The sequence below is a fragment of the Triticum dicoccoides genome, chromosome 3B, assembly GCF_002162155.2.
Source record: "Triticum dicoccoides isolate Atlit2015 ecotype Zavitan chromosome 3B, WEW_v2.0, whole genome shotgun sequence".
NCBI classification, from domain to species: domain Eukaryota; kingdom Viridiplantae; phylum Streptophyta; class Magnoliopsida; order Poales; family Poaceae; genus Triticum; species Triticum dicoccoides.
This window is the reverse complement of record NC_041385.1, coordinates 844,956,903-844,984,415: the sequence shown is the minus strand read 5'-3', so window position 1 is coordinate 844,984,415 and position 27,513 is coordinate 844,956,903. Positions and strand designations below refer to the sequence as shown.

The window sequence follows — 27,513 nt, the reverse complement described above, 5'->3', positions numbered from 1 at the left end:
GGTTAAACTCGTCACCATAGTCCAGGTCATGCTCTTCCGTCGGATCCTCCCGTGTCAACGACGGGCCTTTAATCTGTGGGAATTCGACCCGGCTCAGCACCAAACTTTGTCCAGGCTCTTCGACACAACGCACGAAGATGCTTGGAAGGTGCTTTTCAAGAGCTCCGAGGTTCACCCTCCCATCACCGAGGATCGCGGATTCTGCGAAGCGCCAAGCCAGTGCGGTAAGCTCAATTTTCCCATTATGGGGTACTTGCTTTTCATAGTTTTGATTATATGCGGGATCCAAACTCCCATCCCTTTAACAGGACTGGCAGAAGAAGGCCGGATGGACCAACTGTCCGGCTCCTTTGCCCGAAGACCCAGTGGACGCTCGTTTAACGAAGCTGCTGGTTCCGGCACCCCACGTGGTGCCGGAGAAGAATGCCAAGAAGAAGGCCACAGGGACTCGAAAGAGTTCCCGGCGTTTGGTGGTGTCGGATTCATCGCCTGACAACCCCGAAGCACCCTCCGCCTCTGAGGATGAGGAGGAGGAAGAAGAAGAAGCCTCTCCCCCTCCAGCGGGGGAGGAAAGAAAAGGAAGGCCGCCCCAACTGGGGAGGCCGGAGGGTCCAAGAAGGGGGGACCCTTCTGCGGGACGACGCCTCAGATGCCGAAGACGGTGGGGAGGAATGGCCATCCAGGGTCAAGCCCCTGGCAAAATCGTAAGTATCCGCATACCAGAATAACTTATGGCGCTCCTCTATTGTATGGTACCTTCTGACGCCGAATTCAATCATGCAGTCCGCCCAAGGCTCAGCTCGGCGATTCGTCGAGCGGCTCCCTGGGTTCGTCGGATGTGAATAGCGCTTCACTTCCGACGGCCTCCTCCCCTCTCCCTACGGACGACGCCGAGGTGGAGTCCCAAAAGGGACTAAACCAGGAGGAGGTGGTCCTGGAGGCGCCGCAAGGCGACCTCCCGGACTCCAGGCCCAAAGGGGGTAAAGCCCCAGAGGGATCTAAGTCCGGCCCTGGACCGGACACCGCTCCAGAACCATCAACGGTTCCAGAGTCCGGTAGGCGGCGCCTTCGCAAGAAGGGCACGCCTACGACGCCGGCGGCCTCCATCCAACCGGAGACGCCGGACAATTTGCTGGAGGTGCTTAACGGAGCCTCCATCGACGAGGAGCACCGCACTATTATGAGTGCGGTGATTCAGAAGGTTCAGTCCGCCAAGAGCGGGCTGACAGAAGCCTGTACCAGCCTATTGACAGGCTTTGAGGTATGTATTTAAAACATATAAAAATGTTACCACATAGACAGTAGCCCGTGATGCTCAGTATGGTGTTCGGAAAGAAAAGTCGGACTGAGGATCTAAACAAAGATATACGCAGGAGTCTAACATAAATATGTCAATATGGGAATGCAGGCTGCGCTGCTGACCTCTACCGCACTGACTGCGGAGGTCGATGCATTGAAGCAGAGCCTCGAGCGGTCCGAGAACGAGCTCGGCCGTGCCAAGAAGCAGCTCGAGGATAAAGAAGGTATGTAATACCATATGTAAATGTATATATAAATACCTGGTTGCAAATAATGACAGGACCAACGTGAATATTATAGGGGCCACAACCGAGGTGGCAACCCTGAAGGAAGCGCTCTCCAAGGCCGAAGACAAAGCGGCCATGGAGGGCTCCGAGCGAGAGAAGCAATAGGCGCAGGTGGCGGAGGTGCGGCAAGAGCTCAATGCTCTTGTGAAAAAACATGAGAGGTTAGAGCTTGACTCGAAGGCTCGAGAGTCCGAGCTTGCCTCGGCACTTGAAAGTGCCAAATCTGCCAAGGCCGAAGCCCAAAAAGCCCTCCAGGAGATTGAGGCGATGAAAAAGATTGCGGCGGGTAAGGCATTCTTTATGCAAAGCAAGCATGTGAAAGTAAATTACCTGTTACTTACCCGCATCCGGAGTTCTCCAGGAGCGTTTGCAGATCTGCCCCGCAGTGTATCCGATGTCGCCGCATTCTACCGGGTCGAGGAAGGAAGCTCGACGGAGAAGGTGTTCTGGGCCTAGTATGCTGAGGCCGAACACCCGGTGCCCTTGACCGACCAGCTGAAGCAGCTGGTCGAGCTTCATAAGGCAGCTGAACAGGCCATGAAGGGCCTGATAGGCCGGCTGTGGCCTGGTGAGGTCATGCCTTTGAGCTACTTTAGGCTGGTGCGGCGACTGGTGGATGCCTGTCCACGGCTTGGAGTCATCAAGCGTTCCGTGTGTATCGAGGGCACCCGTAGGGCTTTTGCCCGTGCTAAAGTGCACTGGGGCAAGCTGGACGCTGAGAAGCTGGTGAAGGATGGGCCATCGGAGGGGAAGGAGCATCGCAGGCCCGAGATGTATTATGAGGGAGTCCTGAAGGGTGCCTGTCTTGTAGTGAATGAATGTACCGGGGATGTAATTTTTGAGTAACCTCGCTCGTGTTTGTCCTATGCGCTGAAAACTTGTTTATATGCGCTAAGCAACGCTTTTTGAATTTAAAATATTACCTTCTGTGCGGCCGTTTATGAAATCTGAGAGATGCAAGTCGTCGGCTTCTACCCCCATGCCATGAGTGCTGGGGTGTTCGGGATAAACCTGAGCCCTCTTGTTCCCATTCTTGGGTCCATCTAGGGAGGCGCTCAGCACAACGAACAAGGCCATCAGACTTATAATGCTTTATCACTCTCACTTAGCCATAGAATTCTATAATTTTAAATTTCGGTGAAGCCCCTAGTATTCGGAAGACCGAGTTCGGGGCGCTATCCACGCCTAGGCCAGATAAATCCGGCTCCTCGCTCTAAGCGGCATAAGTCTTTAGGGACTCGAAAAACCTCGCGAATAGCGACCGGTCTCTCGCACTATCATGACGGTCAGTTTTAGCTTTCTCTACTGAGGTGTGAACCCAGCTCAGCTGGGGCACAATCGCAGTAGTTCTCCCAGCGCTACCTTAGCCAACATTGCGGAACGTAAGGTACCAAAACATGGGAGCCGGGCAAACCCAACTATTGACCCAAGACATGATTCGGAGCCGATGCATATAGTGCTATAAGTTCGGGGTGCCGCACTCATGAGAGTGTTCGGTCTTCTCACCGTATTATGGGGTGCTTAAGCCCCTGGTGTATTGGCCGTACCAAAGTGTACGGTTGCATAATGTCATGACTGAACATACTTGTATAAAAATAAATGAATAAAATAATAGATAAGAGCTATGTATTGTTTATTAAAAAGGGCTGCTATGAAAGCAGAACGATACAAATAGTGCGATAAGCAAGAGATGGGATTATTTGACATGTCCCCCTCCAGGGGCAAGGTGCGAGACTTTAAGTAAAACAGGTATTTAGCTCGTTATAGAGACCACCTGGACATTTGACATGGCTTGTTGTCTCCCTGGCTGTTGCATCGTGTGTTCGGCGAGTGTATTTCCGGACAATCCTTCCGAATAGTTGGGTCCTGAAAGTATATATAAAAAAGGAAACGACGGAATAGGGAGCCCCTAGTGCGGTTGAGCCGCATTCTGGGCGTGCCGTGGTTGTGCCCCTCCCCTTATGCCCATGGTATTTCCAAGGCGTAATTATGTACGCGTGGTACTGCTATCGCCATCTGGCGAGGGCTGAGGTTGGGGCCGCACTGCTATGCTTGCTCAGAACGTGCCAGCCGGTTTTGTTGTAGGTTACTTCGGGCGTGCTTGACGTTGTCCGGACGTTTAACAGCCGGATTGGAGAATTGCCTTGAGAGGCTACTTTGTACTTCCGCCGCCAGGGCCGCCGTGTGCTCCTCCGTTCGGAGAGAGCGCTCGGTGTTTCCATTGACCGTAATGACTCCGCGAGGGCCTAGCATCTTGAGCTTGAGATATGTGTAGTGCGGCACCGCATTGAATTTTGCAAATGCGGTTCGTCCGAGCAGGGCGTGATAGCCACTGTGGAATGGGACTATGTCGAAGATTAACTCTTCGCTTCGGAAATTATCTGGGGATCCAAAGACCACTTCGAGTGTAACTGGGCCTGTACAGCTGGCTTCTACACCTGGTATGACGCCTTTGAAGGTCGTCTTTGTGGGTTTAATCCTTGAGGGATCTATACCCATTTTTCGCACTGTATCCTGATAAAGCAGGTTCAGGCTGCAGCCGCCATCCATGAGGACTCTGGTGAGGTGAAATCCGTCAATGATTGGGTCCAGGACCAATGCGGCGAATCCACCGTGACGAATACTAGTGGGGTGGTCCCTTCGATCAAAAGTGATCGGGCAGGAGGACCATGGGTTGAACTTTGGGGCGACTAGCTCCAACGCATAGACGTCCTTGAGAGCACGCTTCCGCTCCCTTTTGGGGATATGGGTTGCGTATATCATGTTCACTGTCCGCACTTGTGGGGGGAATCCCTTCTGTCCTCTGTTGTTCGGCGGCCGGGGCTCCTCCTCATCATCGCTATGCAGCCCCTTGTCTCTGATTTCGGCACTTAACTTGCCTGCCTGCTTGAACACCCAACAATCCATGTTGGTGTGATTGGCTGGTTGTTCGGGGGTGCCGTGTATCTGGCACGAGCGATCGAGTATCCGGTCTAAACTGGATGGGCCCGGAGGGGTTCTTTTGAATGGCTTCTTCCGCTGACCGGGTTTAGAGCCTCTGAATCCGGCATTAACTGCCGTATCCTCAGTATTATCGCCGTTAATGCGGCGCTTGTGCTTGTTACGATGTGACCTGCCATTGTTGTCCTTGGTATCCGAATTGCCAGGGCTCTTGGTTATGTTATTGCTACGAGCTAGCCAGCTGTCTTCTGCCGCGCAAAAGCGGGTCATGAGTGTCGTGAGGGCTTCCATAGATTTCGGCTTTTCCTGTCCTAGGTGTCGGGCAAGCCATCCGTCTCGGATGTTGTGCCTGAAGGCTGCAAGGGCCTCTGCATCCGGACAGTCGACTATTTGATTTTTCTTGGTTAGGAATCGTCCAGAATTGTCTGGCCGATTCCTCTGGCTGCTGGATTATGTGGCTTAGGTCATCGGCGTCTGGTGGTCGCACATAAGTGCCCTGGAAGTTGTCAAGGAATGCGGATTCCAGGTCCTCCCAGCAATTAATTGACTCTGCTGGCAGGCTATTAAGCCAATGTCAAGCTGGTCCTTTAAGCTTGAGCGGGAGGTATTTGATGGCGTGTAGATCATCACCACGGGCCATGTGGATATGAAGGAGATAATCCTCGATCCATACCGCAAGATCTGTTGTGCCATCGTATGATTCAATGTTTACGGGTTTGAAACCCTCGAGGATTTGATGATCCATTACTTCGTCTGTGAAGCATAGTGGGTGTGCGGCGCCCCTATACTAGGCTATATCGCGATGTAGCTCGGATGAGCTTTGTCTGTTGTGTTCAGCCTGTCCGTATTTGTCATATCCAGCGTGATGGTTTTCGTCACGTGACGTGGGGCGCCCACGCGATCCGTAGATCGATCTTGTTTGCCTTGCCTTATCCTCCAATATGTCTCGCGGGTCTATTGCATTTCCCCGTGCTCTGGTATTTTTGGAGCAGCGCCAGGGTGCGGCTTGAGTTGAGGGCCGAAAGGCCTCTCTGTCGCGGCCACGGGGTGGCCGATCGGGCGCATCATACGCTGGTGATGTAGGTTTAGTTGCTTCCTCCTCTAGTTGGGGTAGCAGCCTGCGCTTTGGGTAGCTCTTGGAGGGGCGTTCGAGTTTATACTCTTCGGCCGCCAGGACTTCAGTCCATCTGTCGGCTAGTAAATCTTGGTCAGCTCTGAGCTGCTGCTATTTTTTCTTGAGGCTGCTTGCCGTGGCTATAAGCCTGCGTTTGAAACGCTCTTGTTCGACGGGATCCTCTGGCACGACAAATTCGTCTTCGTCGAGGCTTGCCTCGTCTTCGGAGGGAGGCATATAATTTTCGTCCTCGACCTCCCTGTCTGCCGCTCTCTCATGAGGGTTGGCTTCTCCGTCCTCCTGCGCTGAATCCTGCTAGAGGGGGTTGTCTTCGGCACTGTCCGGGGTGTTGTTGTCTCCAGTGCCGGACTCGCCGTTTTTTCTTTGGCGGGATTTAGAGCGGCGCCGCTGACGTCGGCGCTTGGGTTGCTTCTTGGAGGGGTCGTCCTCCGTTTTTTCGTCGTCATCCCCTGCTTTAGGGGTGTCCACCATGTATATGTCATATGACGAGGTGGCTTTCCAGTGCCCTATAGGTGCTGGTTCTTGGTCGTCTCCTTCATCGGCGTCCATACCGTCGATGTCTTTGGAGTCAAAGTTGAGCATGTCGGTTAGATCGTCGACAGTGGCTACGAAGTGGGTGGTGGGTGGGTTTCGAATTTCTTCGTCGTCCGCATCCCAACCTTGCTGACCATAGTCCGGCCAGGGCTCTTCTGACAAAGAGAGAGACTTTAGTGAATTCAGGATGTCGCCAAAGGGCGAGTGCTGAAAGACGTCCGCGGCGGTGAACTCCATGATCGGAGCCCAATCGGGCTCGATCGAAAGGGGTGCGGGAGATTCAGAGTCCGGAAAGGAGTCCGGCACCTTGGAGTCACAGGCCTCACAAAGGACTAGGCCGGTATCCGGCTTGATCGCCGTAGAGATTGCGGCTCCTGGGGCGGCGTCCAACCGTCCGTCCCCGACTGGCATGGTCGGCTCCGAGCTAAGGGTCGGAGCGGACACCTGAGCGATGCTCTGGGCACTGTCCGACGGCAGAGCTAGATCATGTTCAGCGTGACAGTGCGGCGCGCTCGGCCGTGGCTCGAATCCGTTGAAGATCAAGTCCCCGCGGATGTCGGCCGTGTAGTTTAAGCTTCCAAATCTGACCTGATGGCCAGGGGCGTACCTTTCGATCTGCTCCAGATGGCCAAGCGAATTGGCCCGCAGTGCGAAGCCGCCGAATACGAAGATCTGTCCGAGGAGAAAAGTCTCACCCTGGACCGCGTCGTGGTTGTTGATCGAAGAAGCCAACGGGCCTAAAGGTGACGACACAGAGGAACTCTCAATGAAAGCACTAATGTCGGTGTCAAAACCGGCGGATCTCGGGTAGGGGGTCCCGAACTGTGCGTCTAGGCGGATGCTAACAGGAGACAAGGGGCACGATATTTTTACCAGGTTCGGGCCCTCTCGATGGAGGTAAAACCCTACTCCTGCTTGATTAATATTGATGATATGGGTAGTACAAGAGTTGATCTACCACGAGATCAGAGAGGCTAAACCCTAGAAGCTAGCCTATGGTATGATTGTTGTTCGTCCTATGGACTAAAACACTCCGGTTTATATAGACACCGGAGAGGGCTAGGGTTACACAGAGTCGGTTACAATGGGAGGAGATCTTCATATCGAATCGCCAAGCTTGCCTTCCACGCCAAGGAAAGTCCTATCCGGACACGGGATGAAGTCTTCAATCTTGTATCTTCATAGTCTGGCCAAAGGTCATAGTCCGGCCATCCGGACACCCCCTAATCCAGGACTCCCTCACACACAATGAGAGGCTCTCTCACTGGTTCAACATTACAAAAAATTGTTCATAGGATGTTTTGGCTACAACTTCCTGATTTTAAAGACACTGTAAAATCTATTTGAGATCAAGGAGTTTCTGAACATAATAGTGCTAAGAGAGTTACTGTAAAATTTAAAAGAATGAGAAAGGAACTGAAACTATGGGCAAAAAAATATTTCTCAGCTGGCCATGCTCATTAAAAACTCAAATGATCAGATCCTCTTGTTTGATATTTTGGAGGAGCATAGACCCCTTTCTATTGAGGAATGGAATGGAAGAAATATCCTTAAAAATCATTTGATTAATCTCCTCTCCTATCAGAATGCCTACTCGAAGCAAAGAGAAACTATCAAATGGGTTAAGTTGGGAGATGAGAACATTGATTTTTTTTTTCAAGCAAACACAACTATCAAATAAAGACACAATCAAACCCGGTGGTTAAAGGATGAAAATTGAAATGAGCACACAGACGATCAGGATAAAGCTGCTATTCTTTGTAGAGCCTTTAAAGGAAGAATGGGAACAGCTAGAAAAACTGAGATTTTTTACCACTTCTAGAGCCTTTAAAGGAAGAAATCTTCCCAGCTGATATTTCTCTTTCTGAGCTGGAAATCCCTTTTTCAAAAGAATGTGATTAAAGAGCTCCCTCTGACAAATCTCCTCGCCCTGATGACTTCAATGGCAATTTCATCAAATCCTGCTGGAGTATCATTGCAGAAGAATTTTATGCTCTCATTGATGATTTCTACCATGGTGCCATTGATCTTCCATCTATAAATGGGTCATTCATCACCTAGTGCCAAAGATTGGAAATCCACAACTGCATGTGGACTTCAGTCCCATTTCATTGTTAAACTGCAGAATTAAAATCATCACAAAGTTGTCAAACCGACTGCAGAAAATTATTCTGAAGCTTGTCCACACTAACGAATATGGATTTCAGAAAAATAGACATCCAAGATTGTTTAGCTTGGGCATTTGAATATATTCATCCCTGCCAGCAGTCCAAAAAGCAAATGGTCTTGTTGAAGCTAGACTTTGAAAAGGCATTTGATATGATTGAGCATAACACAATACTGGAAATCCTTAAGGTAAGAGGTTAGATGGATTATGTGGATCAAGATGATTTTTCTTCAGGGGTCTCTTCTGTGCTGTTAAATGGAGTGACTGGAAAACAGTTCAATTCTGAAAGAGGGGTGAGACAAGGAGATCCTTTACCACCTCTCATCTTTGTGTTGCTGTTGATCTCTTACAGACAATTCTAAATAAGGCAATGAGGGCAAGACTAATAAAGGACCCAACTGAATCAAGCTCAAACCTCGATTTTCCTATCATACAGTATGCAGATGACAGTCCTAATTCTGCCTGCTAGTCTAATTCAAGTGGAGCAAGTGAACAATCTATTGAAGCATTTTCCGATCAAACTGGGCTAAAAATAAACTACCACAAATCAGTTATGATCCCTATAAATATGCAGGAAGAGGTCTTTTAATCAAATATGTTTTATCTGCTTTAGCAATCTATTTCATGAGCATTCCGCTTCTGCGTGCTTCAACCACTAACCGGATTAACAAATATCTCAGGAATTTCCTGTGGAGAAAATATGGAGAGTTGGTGGCTGGCCCTGCAGTAATTGCCTATGATAAAGTTTGTAGACCAAGAAAACAAGGAGGTCTTGGAATATTGTATGTGAGTCTGCACAATAAGGCCCTAATGATGAAAATTGTGCAGAAGTTTCTTAACGAGGAACCCCTTCCTTGGGTTCAAGTTATTTGGGAGAAGTATTATTCTCAGTCACTGCCAGGTTCTAAGTTACAGGGATCCAACTGGTGGAGAAGTCACCTGGGGTTATTTGATGATTATAAATCTAATTCAAATTGTAAGCTAGGCAATGTATCTTTAATTTATGAAGTACTCATGCCATGTTACAATAATTTTATAACTTCTCAATTGTAGGTTGTTGCATTTGAGGTAATTAAGATCCCCAAATCTTTGACCAAAGCGTCAAGCACCATTTGTGGGATCCAAAACTCCTCTTGATGGATTCCGATTTGCTTTCCAACTTCTTCTTTTTGAACACGGTAAAATCATATATGCCCATATATAGGCACATACACTCATTCCTATGGACGCACGCACGCATGCCCTACCCGTATGAGTACCTCCAAGATATTGAGCCGACATCACACATTGAGATTGACGAAGTCACGACAGGTGTCTTGTAATTGACGGAAATGGCTCATCCACTGAACGAACCTGACCATCTGACCTTTTTGGCATGAAAATGAACGAAAACTAATAGGAATATGATATAGAAGCAGAATACACAATTCTCAAGTGCTAAACGTGACTTAGGCTGCGTTTGGTAGCAAAGTTTTTTTTTTAAGTTTTCTGGCAATACCGCTGTTTCTGAAAAAACCATGGTTTTGAATATTTTGATGCGCTTGGCTTCAGCAAAAACTAAAGTTTTGTAAACCACGGTATCCCCGAAACCAGGGGCGGAGTCAGAAAATTTAGTCATTGGGTTCACTTGTTGACTAGTGAGGATTTGATACGAATTAGTTAAGCGTAAAAGCTATTTTTACTCCATTTTACAGCACCCAAAATAATAGAACAAATAGAAAAATGATAGTGCGTACTACATATTTTGTTATGTTAATAATAGTTGAAGAGTATAAAACATACCAGTTGGATGAAATTCTAAAACCACTTGTTCAGATACTATAAATAAAGTAGTACCGAAATAATTTCATAGCTCGGTGTAGCTCCTCGTCTTTCTGAAAAGAGTAAAAACAAGATAAGTTAGTTTGACCAGTTTAATATAAGTACCATCGAGCCAAGAAAAAAAAGGAAAGTTGCTCATATTTTAGAGTGTCTCCTTTTTATTTGTCTCATTATCTTAAAAAGACCAAACACTGAATCATTACCAATGGTAGAAAACATGTATTTCTTCCCATAGCAAGTTACCCATTTTATTGCGCGGTTTTTCTTTGACATCATTAAATCACCGTTGAGTATCTTCAAATTTTTCTGTGATAATCAAACTTAGCCGGTGGCTTCTAATTCCTGCAGTTAAATATTTGCGTGTAATCTCAACTTGCTCCTGGGGTTTAGTTGTGTATTACGAAATTCTCTGCCAATCCGTCGGATCATTAGGCAACTGATATAAATTAATTTCTCCAAGGTGTGAGAAGACTACTCGCAATGGCATATTTGATCAATTTTGCCTACATCTAACAGGTCATCTTAACATGTCTGCATCTTTGTCTTGATGTGGTGATCGATTTGTCTTTGAAAAATATTGTTCCATGGTCTAGATCAATCAAAATCCGTGATTTACATTAGCAAACTAGGGCAAAAATATTGTCACACTAGAGTATTATGCTAGACAGAACATACACAAGAGGAAAGGTGTGACCGTGCGATCTCACTAGTCTGTACCTTCAATATGGAATTAAATTGACGGCTTGCCGCTGGGGTCCGATGATGGATCGATGAACGAACAGAAGAGATCGAGAGGAGAGAGGCCAGAGGTGAATTGGCGAATTGGACGAGTAAAGGTGTGGCGGCGGCTGCCTAGGAATCGTACGAGTACAGTTCACGATGGAGAGACCGGACCTGCGTAGTTGTGGGCACCGAGGCAATTTACTTATGGGCCTTTGGGCCCTTTTAGCCTATCCACCAAGGCAGTTCACGAGATTGATGGGGTCAGTCTAATCTTTTTACTGGGTTCAGGCGTACAAAGTACCTGCCGATACGTATGTAGCTACCAGGTTTCGTTGGGTTCAACTGCACCCAACGATACAACGGTGGCTCCGCCACTGCCCGAAACCATGGTCTTTTTGAAGTATCTGGAAAAGAGGTCCTGACCTCTTTTTTTCTAGACAGAGCGGAGAGAAAAGATCGATCGCAGTTGGCATTGTCGTCTACTCGAGATAACAGTATCCAGCAGCTATCCTTTTCCTCTTTCTGTTAGTGTATGGTGAACAACATGTATTATATCTCCTAGACCGATTGAGTTAGATTTGTTTACCACGTGCTAGTCTCTATCTGTTCTCTTCACCATGAGCGAATCAAGCTCACCAAGGGATAGACATATTCTACGGATCCTAGCATCTATAGATCGAGCGGATGTGTGCATGGCGGCTGCATGTCGCCGGCCGCTGTTAACAACCGCTAATTACTCAGTCATCCACGCTAAATACTAGGGTCAAAACTTTGATAAAACAACACCAGCCAAACACATGTAAAACTGAGATAAATATTGGTTTTAAGAAACTGTAGTATTCCTCGCCCACCTATGAGAATACCGTGGTTTCGAATTACCACAATTTTCTAAAACTTTGCTGCCAAACTAGCCCTTAACTGTGTTATGTAATATTTACAATGGAATCCAAGCCGGTCGAGGGGCATATGAGGGCATTTGTCATTGAGATTATGCCATAAATGATGCCGTATTTTCAAGGCATCAGAGGATAGCCGGTTGTTTAATCAAGACAACTGCAATCTAGGAGGGTCCTGACAATCAAAGTTATTTTAACACCAGCGTGATACTAGTAGCAATTTTGGGGTTTTGTTTTTAGATTGTGATGTCCCACGGTGCAACGTTTCCCACAGCGGGGCGAAGTGTCCCTCCCCTAAAAAAACAGAAAGAAATAAACAAAAGGACAGGTTGCTTGTACTTTATTTATTTATTGACATATCATTAATTTGTATTTATCCTGAGCAAGATGCATGGAGCCCTCAGATTCTAGGGTCGTCATGAATCAAGATGTATTTTAACTCGTACATTATCCTATGGATAAATTATCATCAATAATGTTGATTTTTCTGGAGCACCCAGCTTCTACAGTCATCAGATTGGATCATATGCCCGTTGAAACCCACGTCACGAGGCGCGGTGGACCCCATCCCTTGTCGGCGGGAGGGCTCCGTTTTCTGATATTTTTGTGAGTTTTATTAAGGATTGTATTCTACTCGGAGATGTGAGGCGGAGACTGCTCGCTGTAGATGGAATAAGGTCATCCGCACCTAGCCCCCGTTTCGGTGGTGCTTCTAGCATCGTGGGAGGGCGTGTGGAGATTTGCCTCCGGCGGATCTTATGTGATCCGGTCGGCGTTTGTCTTCGATGGATCCACATGGATCCGGTTTTCGTTCATATGTTTTTGTGTGTCTACATGTTGGATCTCTTCGATCTATGTTTCTCTTTACGGGCGCTGGTTGCTGTTCTGGTGAGCTGGTCCTATGGGGCCTTAGCACGACGATTTCCTGGTTGTCTATTACAACAAGGTTTGCCCGACTCCGATGAGAGATGGGCGATGACGGCGTGCTTGTAGTCGTCGCTAGGACCTAAATGTATTTATTTTTTTACTTTTGGTGTTGTTTGTACTATCTCGACAATTGATGGATAGATCGGAAGTTATACTAAAAAAACTTCTACAGTCGTCATGGATCAAGATGTAATTTCTTGGTATAAATAGCACGTCACATCCTACCTGCCCCCCGTAGCGCGCGCACACCCCTCCAAATCTGCATTTGTTTTTTAGTGACGGATTCTCTAACTAATCAAACCATTTGCAGTATAAACACGAAAAAGTTCGAGGCAAATGTGTTGTTTTCATGTTTGCTACCTAAATGTTTAAAGAATTATAGTCCCCCCATACTAAAGCGGTGTCAAATTAATATGGTCGGAGGGACTATAGAACATTTGCTTCTAGTACGTGATATAAAGAGACATGCTTTTTCCTTTTTTTTGTGGATATAAAAGAGACATGCTTTTTGTTACTGAATAGCGATTTTTTGTAGCAATGGAGGTCACAGAAGAGGTCCAGTGATTTAGCATGATGGTGGAGGAGACGATCCCTCGCGTCGCTCTCACGGGCGGCGGCGGGAAAACCCTAGCCCCCACCCCGCGCCCGCCTCCTACACCATCCTCTCCCCTCGCCGCCTTTAGAAGGCGCCGCCAGGTGAAGCCCGGTGTGCGTCGGCGGCGGCGGGGCCTTCTTCTCCTCCCGGCGTGCGGCTGTAGCGCAAGATGCGGCGGCGCGGAGGAGTCTTGATGTTGATGCGGCGAGGGCGCAGCGGCCAGACGGCGGCGCGAGTGGGCGACCGGGCCGTGGCGGCTGCGCGCGGGGTTGGCTCCGGGGCGGCGGCGCGGGCACGGATCCATCGCGGATCTGGTCCTGCGGACGCGGTCTCGGCCTCCCCTGCTCGACCAGTGGGTCTCGGTGGGGAGACTTCTCCTTGCTGAGATCTGGCAGCAATGGCCTGGATTATCCATATCCGGGCAAGGATGACGGCGACCCGTCCACGAGAGATGGAGGTCTTCGATCAGATCTGGGTGAAAACCTGCTATTGTCTATTGCCAAGGCCGGTGATGGCGACGTTGTCTGTGTCGTTCCCTTCCTGAAGTCATCGTCGGGGAGAAGTTCAAGGCCACTCTCTGCTACCTCCGAGAGAACCCTAGATCAATAGATCGGATGACGGCGGCTCTTTGGTGTCGTTTCCCCCTTGGGTGCGTCATTCTTGGAGGTGCACGCGGGCTCGAGGGACCGGAGGACGGCGACTTTGGTGGAGCGGTGCTTCATCTTGCACATTGATGGTGTCGGATCTCGGCGGCGTGGCGTTGTGGAGACTCGGCGTCTGATGCGAGGAGATGGACTCACGCAGATGGTAGAGGCCTGGCAAGGTCGGTGCTTCAGTTCTACTCTGAGGATGGACGGGGGGATGATGGAGGCGACGGGCCTTGCAGCGTGCGGTGCTCACTGGGAGTGTGCCAAACCGGTGTGGGACCCAATCCAGGTAGTGGCTTGGATGAGACACCTGACTTTAAATGTTAGGCTTTTGTGCGATGTCTGTTTAGTATTAGGCCCGGACATTCGACACGCCTTCATCAAGGGGATAGGAGTAGCAACGCTGTTGCCAAGATGGTGGCTTTAGGCTTATTGATGTATCACCTTGTATGATCTTTGTGAATAATTAATAATATGGCTGCATGCATCGTCCAAATGCAGAGGCCGGGTATGTCCTCCTTTTCTTAAGAAAAAACTAATTGGTGCATCGACGGTATGCCAATAATAGTGAGATGGCTGGACTAATGTGGGCTATGTTTGCTGGTTCAGAGGGTTTCTCCAATACATTATCCTTTGGTTGAATTATTGATGTTGATTTGTCTCGTAGCTTGATGATTGCCTGGAGTCCCAAAATATCAGTGATTAAATTATCTGCGACACTGTTAGCTAGCGCTACACTACAGCCGACCATCTTTGTTTCCCGATTAAATTATCTGTGATTTCTGGGTATAAATGCCAGGCCGCGTCCTACCTGCTGATGCACACAAATTAAGTGCACCATAGACACAATGAACACGATCTTCGTTTTCGTCATCACTCTCCTGCTCCTCCTATTCACACTGGTAGTACAAGCCCTAAGGCCCAGGACTAACCAAAGCCAGCCGCAGCCGCCAGGGCCTCCCGCTCTCCCCATCATCGGCCACCTCTACCTCTTCAGGGGCCCCCTCCATCGCCGCCTCACACGCCTCGCCACCCGCTACGGTGCCGTCTTCCGCCTGCGGTTCGGCGCCAAGAACGTCGTCGTCGTGTCCTCCGCCCAAGCCGCTGAGGAGTGTCTCGGCGTGCACGACATCGTGTTTGCCAATAGGCCGCAGCTGCCGACCGGCAAGATCCTCTCCTATGACTGGAGCACCATGGGCACCGCCAGCTACGGGGACTACTGGCGCCACATCCGCCGCATCGGCGTCACTGAGCTCCTATCGGCGCACAGGGTGCAGCAGTACGCCGACGTCCACATGCAGATGGCGCGGTCCATGGCGCGGCGCCTCTACCGCTCGGCTGCCGGTGGTCGTGCGCGGGTTGAGCTCAAGTCGCGGCTCTTCGAGATGCTCATGAACGTAATGACGAGCATGATTTGCGCGAGGACATACTATGGGACGTACGTAAGATCACTCAATTTACATCACTACCGTAATAACTAGCTATGCCGACGGATTATTCTATGCCGACGGCTTTTTGTCGGGGCCATCGGCATAGATGGATGTATGCCGACGGCCTGGAGAATCGTCAGCAAAGAAAAGCCATCAGCACACCATCATACATGCTGATGGCAATCGTCGGCATAGAAAGGCCGCCGGCACACCATGGATGCATACGACATACTCCACTATCTCCGACCATACATAGCATACAAAATATCGCGATGTACTGCTCACTACTATAAAAACTCAACAGAAACTGTTCTTATGGTTTTACAAACTTTTCTAGTGTGCCATCTTATATTTACTAAACGAAATCTAGTTTTGTAGTCCTTGCCTTGATCCTGGTGAGATGCACTAAGAAAAAAGATAGATCACTTTGATTTTTAAAAAAGATAGATCACTACAGAAAATATGTCGATACGGGGTGCTTTATTCTACGCTGAGTTCTAGAGCACGGGATCTGAGCGACAACAATTTAAGCCGAGTTGTATTCTGCACCCTGGGTGACGAGCATTAAGCAATCTATATACTAATGTTCGTAACTTCATCCTCGAGGCTCCAAACACCATGGTTCTTGTTGCCTTAGAAACTAGATTAATTAATCAAACTGTTTGCAGTAGGAACACAAAAAAAAATCAGTATGGTTCAAAGTTAGCTCCAAATAAGATGATTTTGAATCACCACTCCTGTTATGTTCATATTGTTGTCTAGATAGTAATAAAGTATTTTGGTAAATGTGCCCATGTTGTTTTCATGTTTACTATCAAAATATTCAAAAATTATGGACAATAACTATTCACTACATTTGGTTACAGTAATTTTATATAAAGCGACTTGATTTTGTAACTGATTGGAGTTTTGTGTAGCGATGGCGAGGAGATATTGGAGGTGACAGATGAGGTCCAGTGGTTTAGGACGATGGTAGAGGAGACGATGACACTAATTGGTGCGTCGACGGTGTGGGACTACATACCAACACTGGTGCGGTGGCTGGACATCGGCGGGTTCGGGAGACGGTTGTGGCGGCTCCGAGAGAGTAGAACCAAGTTCGTGCAGGGACTTATCGAGGATGAGAGAAAGAAGATGGAGGAGGGCACGACAACAGGGAGGACGATGATTGGGGCACTGTTGGCCCTGCAACACAAGGACCCAGAGGATTGCCCAGACCAGCTTATCCGAGCTTTGTGCATCGTGAGTATTCACTTATAATTTCAGAAATATTTCAGTGGCATATTTGGACGATGGTACTGCAAAGGGGTCCATATAATTTAAACTAAGGCCTTAAGATCTGGATCAAGTTCCCCTTAGGTGTGTAGTACTAGATATTTAACAGTGAAGGATGCCATTACAATGCTCATTACGTGTCATCAGAACTTAGTTTCAATTGTTATTAGTACATGTTCCACGTGTAGCTGATTCCCCGTAGGTGATAGTGCACAAAACCTCACGGGTTCAAGTACAAGTTACAGTCATATTATATGGAAGAAAGTCTAAGCCTAGGCAGGTTTATTTCAAACCGCTATCTAAATTGAAACCAGTCAAAAGGTATTCGAACACCAGTTTACCCACAAAACGAGGTGTTTCTTGTAGAAACCCTGTAAACCTGGAAACGTACATAATTGACACCAACTTGTTTGGAATATTCCTGCCACTGATCGGAGTGGTGTAATAACCTCACAATTTGGTTGCCGGCTCCAGTATAAAAAACTAGGCATAATTTGCTTGTGTGCATAAATAGTAAAATCCAGAAAACCACTTTTTGCTAAAAGATGATCTAAAATCTTAGAATTTTTTCTAGATACCGTGCCGCATAAAAACATTTCCAATGATGAAGGTATGTTTTGTTGTTGGATCTACATATGCTATACAAATGCATGTGGGGCTCACTTTCCATTTGCATCTTCTTACTCCCACTCCCCTTTTCTATATGTTGTTGTTCCTTTCCTAGCTCATTGCCTATCTTGTCGATCCACACATCTCATTGTAAGTCACATTCCAATAGTTGTTTTCCCCTGTTACAATGCGCGCATCTAGGGCATGGTTGTCATGTGGATGGTGCTCTACACCATATAGCGGAGGGTTGGGTACCTTCGATCAAGAGATGAAGCTTAATTATCAAGGGGACATTGGTCACAGCCTTATCAGTATCAGAAACAATTATCTTCATAGCATAAACTGGACTTGTGGCATGGGTTCTGTATATAAATATCGCAACCCGAATTTATTAGTCACATTCATGTTTTCTCAACAGAAATAGCAAACCTTATGGTGAATTTCCTTTTCCCCTAGTTAATCAAATGTATGGTGTAGCCATGTTTATTTTACTAGATTTTGTGCTTGTCATTGAACCTTTATAAAAATTATGTTTATAAAAAAATTCATCATTGGAATAGTACTTTTTTTTCGTGTGTGTATAATATTCTACCTATGCTGTGTCATTCTTCTGTCATTGAAGAGCGCCCTCGAAGCTGGATCATCTACTTCTGCAGATACAGTTGAGTGGGCAATGTCCCTCATGCTGAATAACCCTAAGGTGATGGTCAAAGTTCGTGATGAGATTGATTCCTACATAGGGAAACCAATACGCCTAATTGAGGCGGCCGATCTCCTGAAGTTACAATACCTTCGTTGCATAATCATGGAGACGCTTCGTCTGCATCCACCAACACCACTTCTTGTTCCTCATGAATCTTCTATTGACTGCACCGTCGGTGGATTTTATATTCCCAAGGGGACAATGCTTCTTGTGAACACATCTGCAATACACAGGGATCCCAAGATATGGGATAAACCAACAAACTTTATTCCAGAAAGGTACTGAGTATGAAACCATGCATTCACTGTTTATTTGGTTCCTGGAAATGCTTATTTGAGTAGCATAGACCTTACTTTTTTGTTCATTATTTTCATAGGTTTGAGGGTGAAAAGGGTGAAGGTAATATGGCTATGCCATTTGGTATGGGCAGGCGACGATGCCCAGCAGAGAATTTGGGTATGCAGATGGTAGGCCTTGCTCTGGGAACTATGATCCAATGTTTCGAATGGGAAAGAGTGGGGGAGGAGCTTGTGGACATGACAGACGGCTTTGGCCTAACTGCTCCGAGGGCAGTGCCCTTGGAGGCCTTCTATAAACCCCGTCAATCTATGATTACTCTTCTTTCGGAGATATAGTATTATTGTGGAACACACGGCTGTTCTTTTGTTGCTTTGTGTTGTATGGTCATCGTCAGCAAAATATTGTGTGGACATGTGACAATATTATCCATGTCTCTATGTGTAAAAACTATGTGCTGCAGTTTGCTAGCTATTCACCACCTGTGAGTGGAGCATCGACCATGCACTCCGTTGATGCTTGGATGCCACCATATAACTTAAATCTGTGTTCCATACAAAGTTGTGCTATATTTGTTGACATTTTTAATTCAGAACAACTGTGTGTTTGATCATTTGTTTATGTATCAAGTACTTCTACTTGTTTTATTTGACTCTTCGGCTGGTTTCCATAAGCATTTTTTCCACATAAACACGGTGGCATCTGCGTAATTAGGATGCACACATCCAACACCAACGCACACACACCAAAAACATGCCAATAAATAGCAAAGTCATATAAGACAAAAGCTATGCGCATGCGAGGAAAAAAGTGATCAGATCAGCGAAGCAACAAACTACACTAATGATCATATTCACACCAATTATCTCATGACACCACACGGACAACGAGGTTCCTCAACAGCAACACCTTCACGAAGGGAGTGATGCTTAAGCGTCGCCGTCGCCGGATCCAACCATCCATGGCCAAAATCTAGATCTTCATCCTGAAGAACCAGTCCGGGCATAGCAATGTCTTCAACAAATTAATGACGTAAAACCATCATCATTGCCAAGTATAACCAACTCAGGCCAGACCTAGGCGTACACCTATATAAGGGAGGTAGGGGCCTCCGGAGTCGGCAGCTAACATGCGCCTCTCTCATGTGAGACAACCAACATCAAAACAGATTGGACATGCAAATTACCTCACCTCAAGGGCTTTTTTTAAACGAAGGCTCAAGGAGAGCCCGACTTTAAATTAACAAAGCCGTCAACCGGCCAGGATTACACAAGGCCACCAAGCAAGAGCGATCGAAATATACAAGGAGCTGACTGAGCAGCTTACAATGTAACGCACACTACTGCACACAAAGGAAGAAACAAGAAAGACCTGCAAGTAATGTCGAAGCCCGCTGCACATACGCACCAAGAACAGGAAAGCAGAGAAGCCTCGAAGATCAGCCAGAGGCCTGCAAGCGCTGAGAGCAGCCGCCATGAATAACTCCGATATTGATGCTCTGGGGTCAGGGTGCTCGACAATTTGTGTGCGGATCTTGCTCATCCTTCCCCTGAGCCTGAGGAGGAGGATGAGAGTGTGGAGAATGTTGAAGTGGATACCTCTGAGACTGGTTGTGAGGACCAGCTGGAGAGTTTCAATATTCCTAAACGCAAGTGGAAGCAGAAGATCTACCCGGATTCCGCAGTGCGTAGGAGTGCTCGGATTCGAACGGCTAAAAAATTCCATGACGAGATATGAAAGGAATCTTTTGGAATAACAGAGGTCTGAAAGACTTGGCTAAAAGAAGGTTTCTTGTTGAGGCTTCTATTGAGCATAGGTTGGACTTTATCGCATTGTCGGAAACTGGAGCTAATTTTTCGGCACAATTTCTCAATACTTTATCGGGCGGTATTGATTTTGACTGGCATTGTCTACCACCACGAGGAAGATCGGGTGGGATCTTACTCGGAGTTAGATGCGATTCGTTAGAAGTCCTAAGCGTGGTCATGGGAGATTTTGCTGTTAAGTTTAGGGTGCGGTCGAAGATCGATTGGTTTAACTGGGCTTTGGTGGCGGTATATGGTGCCGCTCGACCCGAGCTAAAACCGGATTTCTTGGCTGATCTGGTTAGGATTTGTGGTTCAGAACAACTTCCAATCCTGGTGGGGGGTGATTTCAATATTATCAGAATGCGTGATGAGAAGAATAATGATAATTTTGATGGTAGATGGTCATTCATGTTTAACACTATCATTGAAAGCTTGGATCTGAGAGAGATAGAGCTTTCGGGCAGAAAGTTTACCTGGGCTAACGTGATGCCAAATCCGACGTTTGAAAAGTTGGATCGAGTCCTGGCTAGTGTCGAATGGGAGCAGAAATTTCCCTATGTAACAGTCCAGGCACTTTCGCGTGGTATTTCTGACCACACGCCTTTATTTCTCGACTCTGGGGAACCCACTCATTTGGGAAATAAAAATGTTTTTTCTTTCAAGCTAGCCTGGTTTGAGAGAGAAGGCTTCTTTGATCTCGTAGCCAGAGAATGGGCTAAGGATGCAGGAGGTAGGTCTGCGCTTGAGCGCTGGCAGAATAAAATTAAGCATTTGAGAAGTTTCCTCCGTGGGTGGGCTAAGCATCTCAGCGGGGTTTATAAGATTGAAAAGGAACAGCTCCTTACACTTATTCAGTCCCTAGATGTAAAGGCAAAAACCATGGTCCTGCCAGCCTCGGAGCTTCATGCCAAGCTAGATGCGGAGATGAGGCTGAAAGAGCTCCTTCATGAGGAAGAGTTAAAATGGGCACTCCGGGCCAAGGGTCCGAAGGGTAGCCCAGGGGGACGCGAACACACAATTCTTCCACATGATCGCTAATGGTAAACATAGAAAGAAGATGATCTTTCAGCTTGAGCAAGATGAGGGAACGATTCTTGGACAGGAAAACTTAAAGCTATATATTACTGAGTAATACAAGCAGCTGTTTGGGCCTCCAGAGGACAACTATGTGTCGCTGGATGAGTCTAGGATTGAGGATGTGCCTCAACTTACGGCTGTTGAGAATGATATTTTAGCTGCTCCTTTCTCTGAGAAAGAGGTGTTTGAGGCCATTTCCCAGATGAAGAATAATAAGGCTCCTGGCCCGGATGGTTTCCCGGCTGAGTTTTATAAGAATTGTTGGCATATTATTAAAGGAGATCTGTTGCCATTGTTCAATGATTTATTCTCTGGCCAGCTTCACCTTTTTCAGCTAAATTTTGGAACGATAACCCTACTTCCCAAGAAGATAGAGGTAGTGAGAATCGAGCAATGCCGGCCCATCTGTCTTCTTAATGTTAGTTTCAAAAAATTTACCAAGGTCGGGACGAATAGGCTCACACAGATTGCGCATACTGTGGTGCTGCCTACTCAAACTGCTTTCATGCCGGACAAGAACATCCTCGAAGTGGTTGTGGTCCTTCATGAAACGCTCCACCAGATTCACACGAAAAAACTTGATGGAGTTGTTTTTAAGGTAGATTTAGAGAAAGCGTACGATGAAGTCAAATGGCCTTTCCTTCAACAGACATTACACATGAAGGGTTTTGATGAAGCTTGGCGACGCCAAGTTGAATCTTTCACGCAAAAAGGGAGTGTTGGAATTAAAGTGAATGACGATATAGGTCATTATTTCCATACACACAAGGGCCTGCGGCAAGGTGATCCAATGTCTCCTATTCTGTTCAACATCGTAGTTGACTTGTTGGCAATATTGATAGGTAGGGCAAAGGCGTCCGGGCAGGTGGGTGGCTTGGTGCCTCATCTAGTTGATGGTGGTGTGTCCATCCTGCAGTATGCTGATGATACAATCATCTTTATGGAGCATGACTTGGCAAAAGCGATAAATATGAAGCTGGTGTTATGCTTATTTGAACAATTGTCCGGTTTGAAGATTAACTTCCATAAAAGCGAGTTGTTCTGTTTTGGTAGAGCCAAAGAGGAACAAGAGGCATATAAGCAATTGTTTGGATGCGAATTGGGAGCACTACCTTTTACTTACCTAGGTATTCTCATTCACCATCGTAAGCTGACAAACAGAGAATGGAAGTGTATCGAGGATCGGTTTGAGAAGAAACTGAGCTACTGGAAGGGCAAATTCATGTCTTATGGGGGCCGATTGATTCTTATTAATTCGGTGCTCACGAGTATGCCTATGTTTCTTTTATCCTTCTTTGAAGTACCAGTTGGGGTTAGGAAAAGGCCGGACTTCTATCGGTCCCGTTTCTTCTGGCAGAGTGATGATCTTAAGAGAAAGTACCGACTAGCCAAATGGGATGTTATTTGCCGACCAAAAGACCAAGGGGGTCTTGGTATTGAGAATCTTAAAGTCAAGAATAGATGCCCTCTCAGTAAGTGGCTATATAAGTTATCATCCGAAACTGAGGCAACTTGGGCGCAGATCCTTCGTAACAAGTATCTGCACTCTAAGACGTTGTCGCAGGTGATTGTGAGACCGACTGACTCGCCGTTTTGGAAGGGGCTTATGAGAGTCAAAGCTATTTTCTTTAATAGAACAAAGTTTATTGTCGGTAATGGCAACAACACTCGCTTCTGGGAGGATACTTGGCTGGGTGAAACACCATTGGTGCGTCAGTATCCGTCTTAGTATCATATTGTGCAGCGATGTGATGCTCTGGTTGCCTCGATTTTGCAGTCCACTCCCCTTAATATTCAGCTTAGGAGGGTGCTTATTGGCGACCGATGGGAAGCATGGATTCATCTGGTGAGTAGACTGATGGAGGTTCAGCTTACTCATCAGCCCGATCAGTTGTATTGGAAGCTTACTAGGACTGGTGAATTCACTGTAAAGTCGATGTATATTGATGTCATCAACTCTAGTGTTGTTCCTAGTTCCAAACATGTTTGGAAAGTCAAGGTTCCTTTAAAAATCAAAGTGTTTATGTGGTTTGTACATAAACAAGTCATCTTAACAAAAGATAATTCGGTTAAACGCAACTGGACAGGATCTACTTGGTGTAGTTTCTGTGATCGGGTTGAAACTATCAAGCATCTTTTCTTTGATTGCCCGTTGGCGAGAGTGTTGTGGCACACGGTGCAAATTGCCTTTAACATTACTCCTCCGAATTCAGTCAGGTCGTTATTTGGAACGTGGCTTGTTGGGTAGAGTCCGAAACAGCTAGACAAATTCGCGTAGGAGCATGTGCGTTGTTATGGGCAATTTGAAACTGCAGAAATGATTTGGCTTTTAATATAACAACAACTATTCATTTTTTGCAGGTGTTATTCTGGGCTACTGCGCTAATCTGTATGTTGTCCTTACTCACTTCGACGGAGGCCAGGGAGCGTTTGGTTACTGGATCTGTCCGGTGGGAGATGGTACCGCAGGATATCTTCAACCGGTTTGGATGGCGGTCATGTAATAGGATAGGCGATTAGTTTACCTATCTTTCTGTTGCCAGCTGGTTGTGGGCCTTGTTGCTTTTGGCTTTGTGGCTCTTTGTGAGCTAGCATTTTATCTGTTTGCAGATTGCAAGACTTTGTTAAACTACTTTATTTATTTATAAATGTGGCCATATGCATCATTCTGATGCAGAGGCCGGGGAGTCCCCCCTTTTCGAAAAAAAATCTTGGGATTGCGACCACGAACACCTGTCTTCCAACGCCGAAGAAGACCCCAATCCTCTCACCTAGGCTCGAAGGTGCCGCACCGTCGGGTCGTTGGGCGCTCACCCGAGAGCACGAACATGTGCTGGTCGTAATCCAGAGCAAGCAAAGCTCACCGTTCTCACCACGCCGTAGGCTCACACCACTAGCTGCACTGGCACCCGCCCGGGCAACCAAGAACAGAAGAAAAGCCGCTGGGAGGATTGTCGAAGAAAACAACTGCAAAAGACCCAAGGGCGAAGCTTGGAGAAGCCTCAGCTGGGACTCGCAGCCGACGGGCGCTCTTCTGCCTCGGCGCCACTCACCCTGAGAACCAGACGGCCCAAGGCGGCGCCTCCAAGGAGGGAACGACGTGCAGGCCGCCGCCACCGCCCAACCCAAGACGAGTGTTGGGCTTTCACCCGGGATCTGGGACGGGGATGGATAGGGGAGTCCTCAGCGGTGTCTCGAAGGAGAAAGGCGGTGCGCGCACGCGCCATCACCGCCGTGGTCGGAGATCCGGCCAAGGGTTTCCACCGGACTCGAGCTATGCCACCGGCACCCTGCCGGCACCAGAACTGGCATCCAAAGCTGCAGAGTGAACACAGCCGGAGGGGAGGAGTGAGCAGAGGAGGAGAAAACAGCCCGACCTTCAGATCTGGAGCAGAAGAAATCTGCACCACGAGCACCACCCGCTAGCTCCACGCCGCCCGAGCAGCCGAGGAGGACGGCCACCACATCCCGCACACACCGCCTGCTGCAGAGGCTACGCCGCCTCGCCCACCGGGGCCGCCACCCCGGAGTCCGTGGTCCTTCGTGTCACATCCCTAGTTCTGACAATGCCTAGTGCATGCATTAGAGTGTTGCACCATGTTTAAATTTCATTTAAATTTGAAATGGGGATTGTTGAAACCCTAGCACCAAATGAAATTTAACTAGGTTCAATAAAAATATTTTCAATAACCCAGAATGCCCTTTGGAAATGTTCATAATTTCTGTTAAAGGTGAAAACCTCTTCCAAAAATGATGAACATATTTATAGGCTATTCCTGGATTTTTGAATTAAATTATATAGTGTTTGCATTTGGGCATTTAATTGCTAATAATATTTTAAATGCTCAAATAATCACAAACTGAAATGTTTACTGTTGGAAATATTCCAAACAGTGGCCACAGTCAGTTGCATGATTTTTGGAAATGCTCTGGCATTTTTAATAAATCCAAACACAATTACAGAAAATAGAAAACAGTAACTAAAATAGAAATAAAAGAAAAAGAACAGAGACTACCTGGCCTCACCCGTGCAGCCCACCAGCCGGCCCAGCTCCCCCCCCTGGCCGGCCCAGCCCACCCGCGCCTTCCCTGTCGTCTTCCTCCTCGGACAGAAGGACGAGGGCGTGTGCCCGACGCTCGCCGGCACGCGCGCGCGCCACCTCCCCCCCTGCTGGCCACCTCCTGCTTCCCCCGGACTCCCTCGATGCCCCGGACGAAGCCACGCAGCTGCCCCGCACCGCTCTCACTCTCCCTCGCCCTCCTCTTCTCCCCCTGCTCTCTCTCCCTCTCACCCGAGAACCACCGCCGCCGCCGACGGGCATCACCGTAGCCACTGGCCTCCCCTCGCCTCCCCGACCCGCTTCCGAGCTCCGCCACAACCCCCTCCACCTCCTCGTTGAGCTACGGACCTCCCGGACGTGCTGCAACGCCGCCACCATCGCCGTTTCCGTCGCCGGCCACCGAAGTTCGCCGCGGTCAATTCGCCACCTCCGCCGCCTCCCCGAGACCACCGAGCTGCTCATCGACCTCGCTGTGAGCTCCTCTTCCATTTCCCCTTCTCCCCGCGCTCGTTCCCGCACTCCAGCCGCCTTCTCACCGGAGCCGATTGCTCCTCGCCGCCGGTCATGGCGCTGCCGTGGCCAGGGTCACCCTAGCTAGCGCCCGAGCACGTTACCGAGTTCGCCGCCCTCCCAGGAGCCCCCAGAGCCTTTCCGTTTCCCCTCTAGTGCACCGCAGCGCCGCGTTCGACCTTGGCCGAACTCCGGCGGCCACCTAGGTCGACGCCGGCACCGATTCCGGCCGCCCCGACCCCAACCGACTCCACAGGAAGACGCGGCGCCCTCCCAGCTACCCGTAGAGCCTCTCCGCCGCCCGAATGGTCGCCGGAGGAGCGATCCCGAAGCCCTCCGCCGTGCCTGTTGCCGCCGGCGTTGAGCCGCCGGCCTGTTTGGGCCATTTGACCGGGGTTTGACCTCCCCCTGTGTCACTGACATGCGGGACCAGCCCGCCTAATTAATCTAGGTTAGTTTAAATTAAAACGCTAACTAACCCAGTTAGTTAGGTTAGTCACTGACACGGAGGACCCACTGGTCAGTTTGACCTGGGCTGCCGTTGACTCGCTTACGTCATGCTGACGTAGTGCTGACGCAGTAAATTCTTTTCTGGATTTATTTTTATATAGGAAATTCCAGAAAATGCCTAAAACTTCAATAAATCATAGAAATTCAACCGTAACTCCAAATTAAATAAATCATATATGAAAAATTATCAGAAAAATTCAAGGAATCCATCTGTACCATTTTCATGCATGTTAGAACAACTTATAGGTGCTGTTTAGCACAAATCAACTAAATGGCATTTGAATAATCACATATGGAGTTTGAATTTGAATCTTATATTCAAACCAACTTCATTTAATCTGTTGCTAGTTGCATTAGCTCAAAACACATTCATATTGCCATGTCATGAGCATGCATCATATTGTGCATTGCATGATTGTGTTCCTTTCTGTATTGCCGGTATTTGTCCCCTCTCGATAGACGTGATACCGATGATGTGATCGTTGACACTGATGAAGACTCAATGTTATCTTCAGAAGTGCCAGGCAAGCAAAACCCCCTTGTTCATTCCGATACAACCCTACTCTCTCGCTCCTGCTCTCTTTTTAATGCATTAGGACAACACCGATTCAACTGTTACATGCTGCGGTAGTTGAACCCCTTTATCCTCTGCATGACCTGTCATTCCACAGTAAATAGATGAAACCCACTAGCATGAGTAGGAGTTGTTTGAGCCCTATTGTGCCTACTCATTCATGCTTGTTTGTCATGCCTGCTACTGCTTAGAGTTGAGTCGGGTCTGATTCATCGGGGATGAATCAGAGGTGTGTGAACATGTCCTACGGTGTGTGAGCTAAGCGTGTGAACACGATTTGGTAAAGGTAGCGGTGAGAGGCCATGTAGGAGTACATGGTGGGTTGTCTCATTGCAGCCGTCCTCAGGAACTGAGTTCTGTGTTTGTGATCCATGATTCAGCTACTACCACGCATTGGGCCCGAAACCAATGGACCCTCTCGGCTTCTTGATCACCCTTGTCCTCTGTCCAGGAGTTGCAAGTAGTTTTTGGTGTTTGTAGTATGCTGGAGGCCGTGGACAGCGCTGACCGTAGGGGTGGGCTGTGATGCGGTAGGCACGTGGCCGGGTAAACCGGGCGCCCGTTTGGTGTCACGGAACCCTGTTCACATCGTTTGGGGCTGTGAGCGAAACTCCGGCCGGATCTCCTCATGGATGGAACCCGAATAGGCGATAAACCTGGACTAGAGACTCGAGTGTTTAGGCAGGCC

At 47.9% G+C, this 27,513-nt stretch overlaps 1 protein-coding gene across 1 annotated transcript; it reads left to right on the top strand.

Moving 5' to 3' along the window:
- Positions 1-14,807: 14,807 nt before the first annotated feature.
- LOC119278867 (cytochrome P450 81Q32-like) lies at positions 14,808-18,890 on the top strand. Its single transcript, XM_037560213.1, has 4 exons — positions 14,808-15,409; positions 16,319-16,643; positions 17,908-18,266; positions 18,365-18,890. Exons 1-4 carry the CDS (start codon positions 14,820-14,822, stop codon positions 18,621-18,623), a joined length of 1,533 nt encoding a protein of 510 aa, XP_037416110.1. The 5' UTR covers positions 14,808-14,819; the 3' UTR covers positions 18,624-18,890.
- Positions 18,891-27,513: the final 8,623 nt, after the last annotated feature.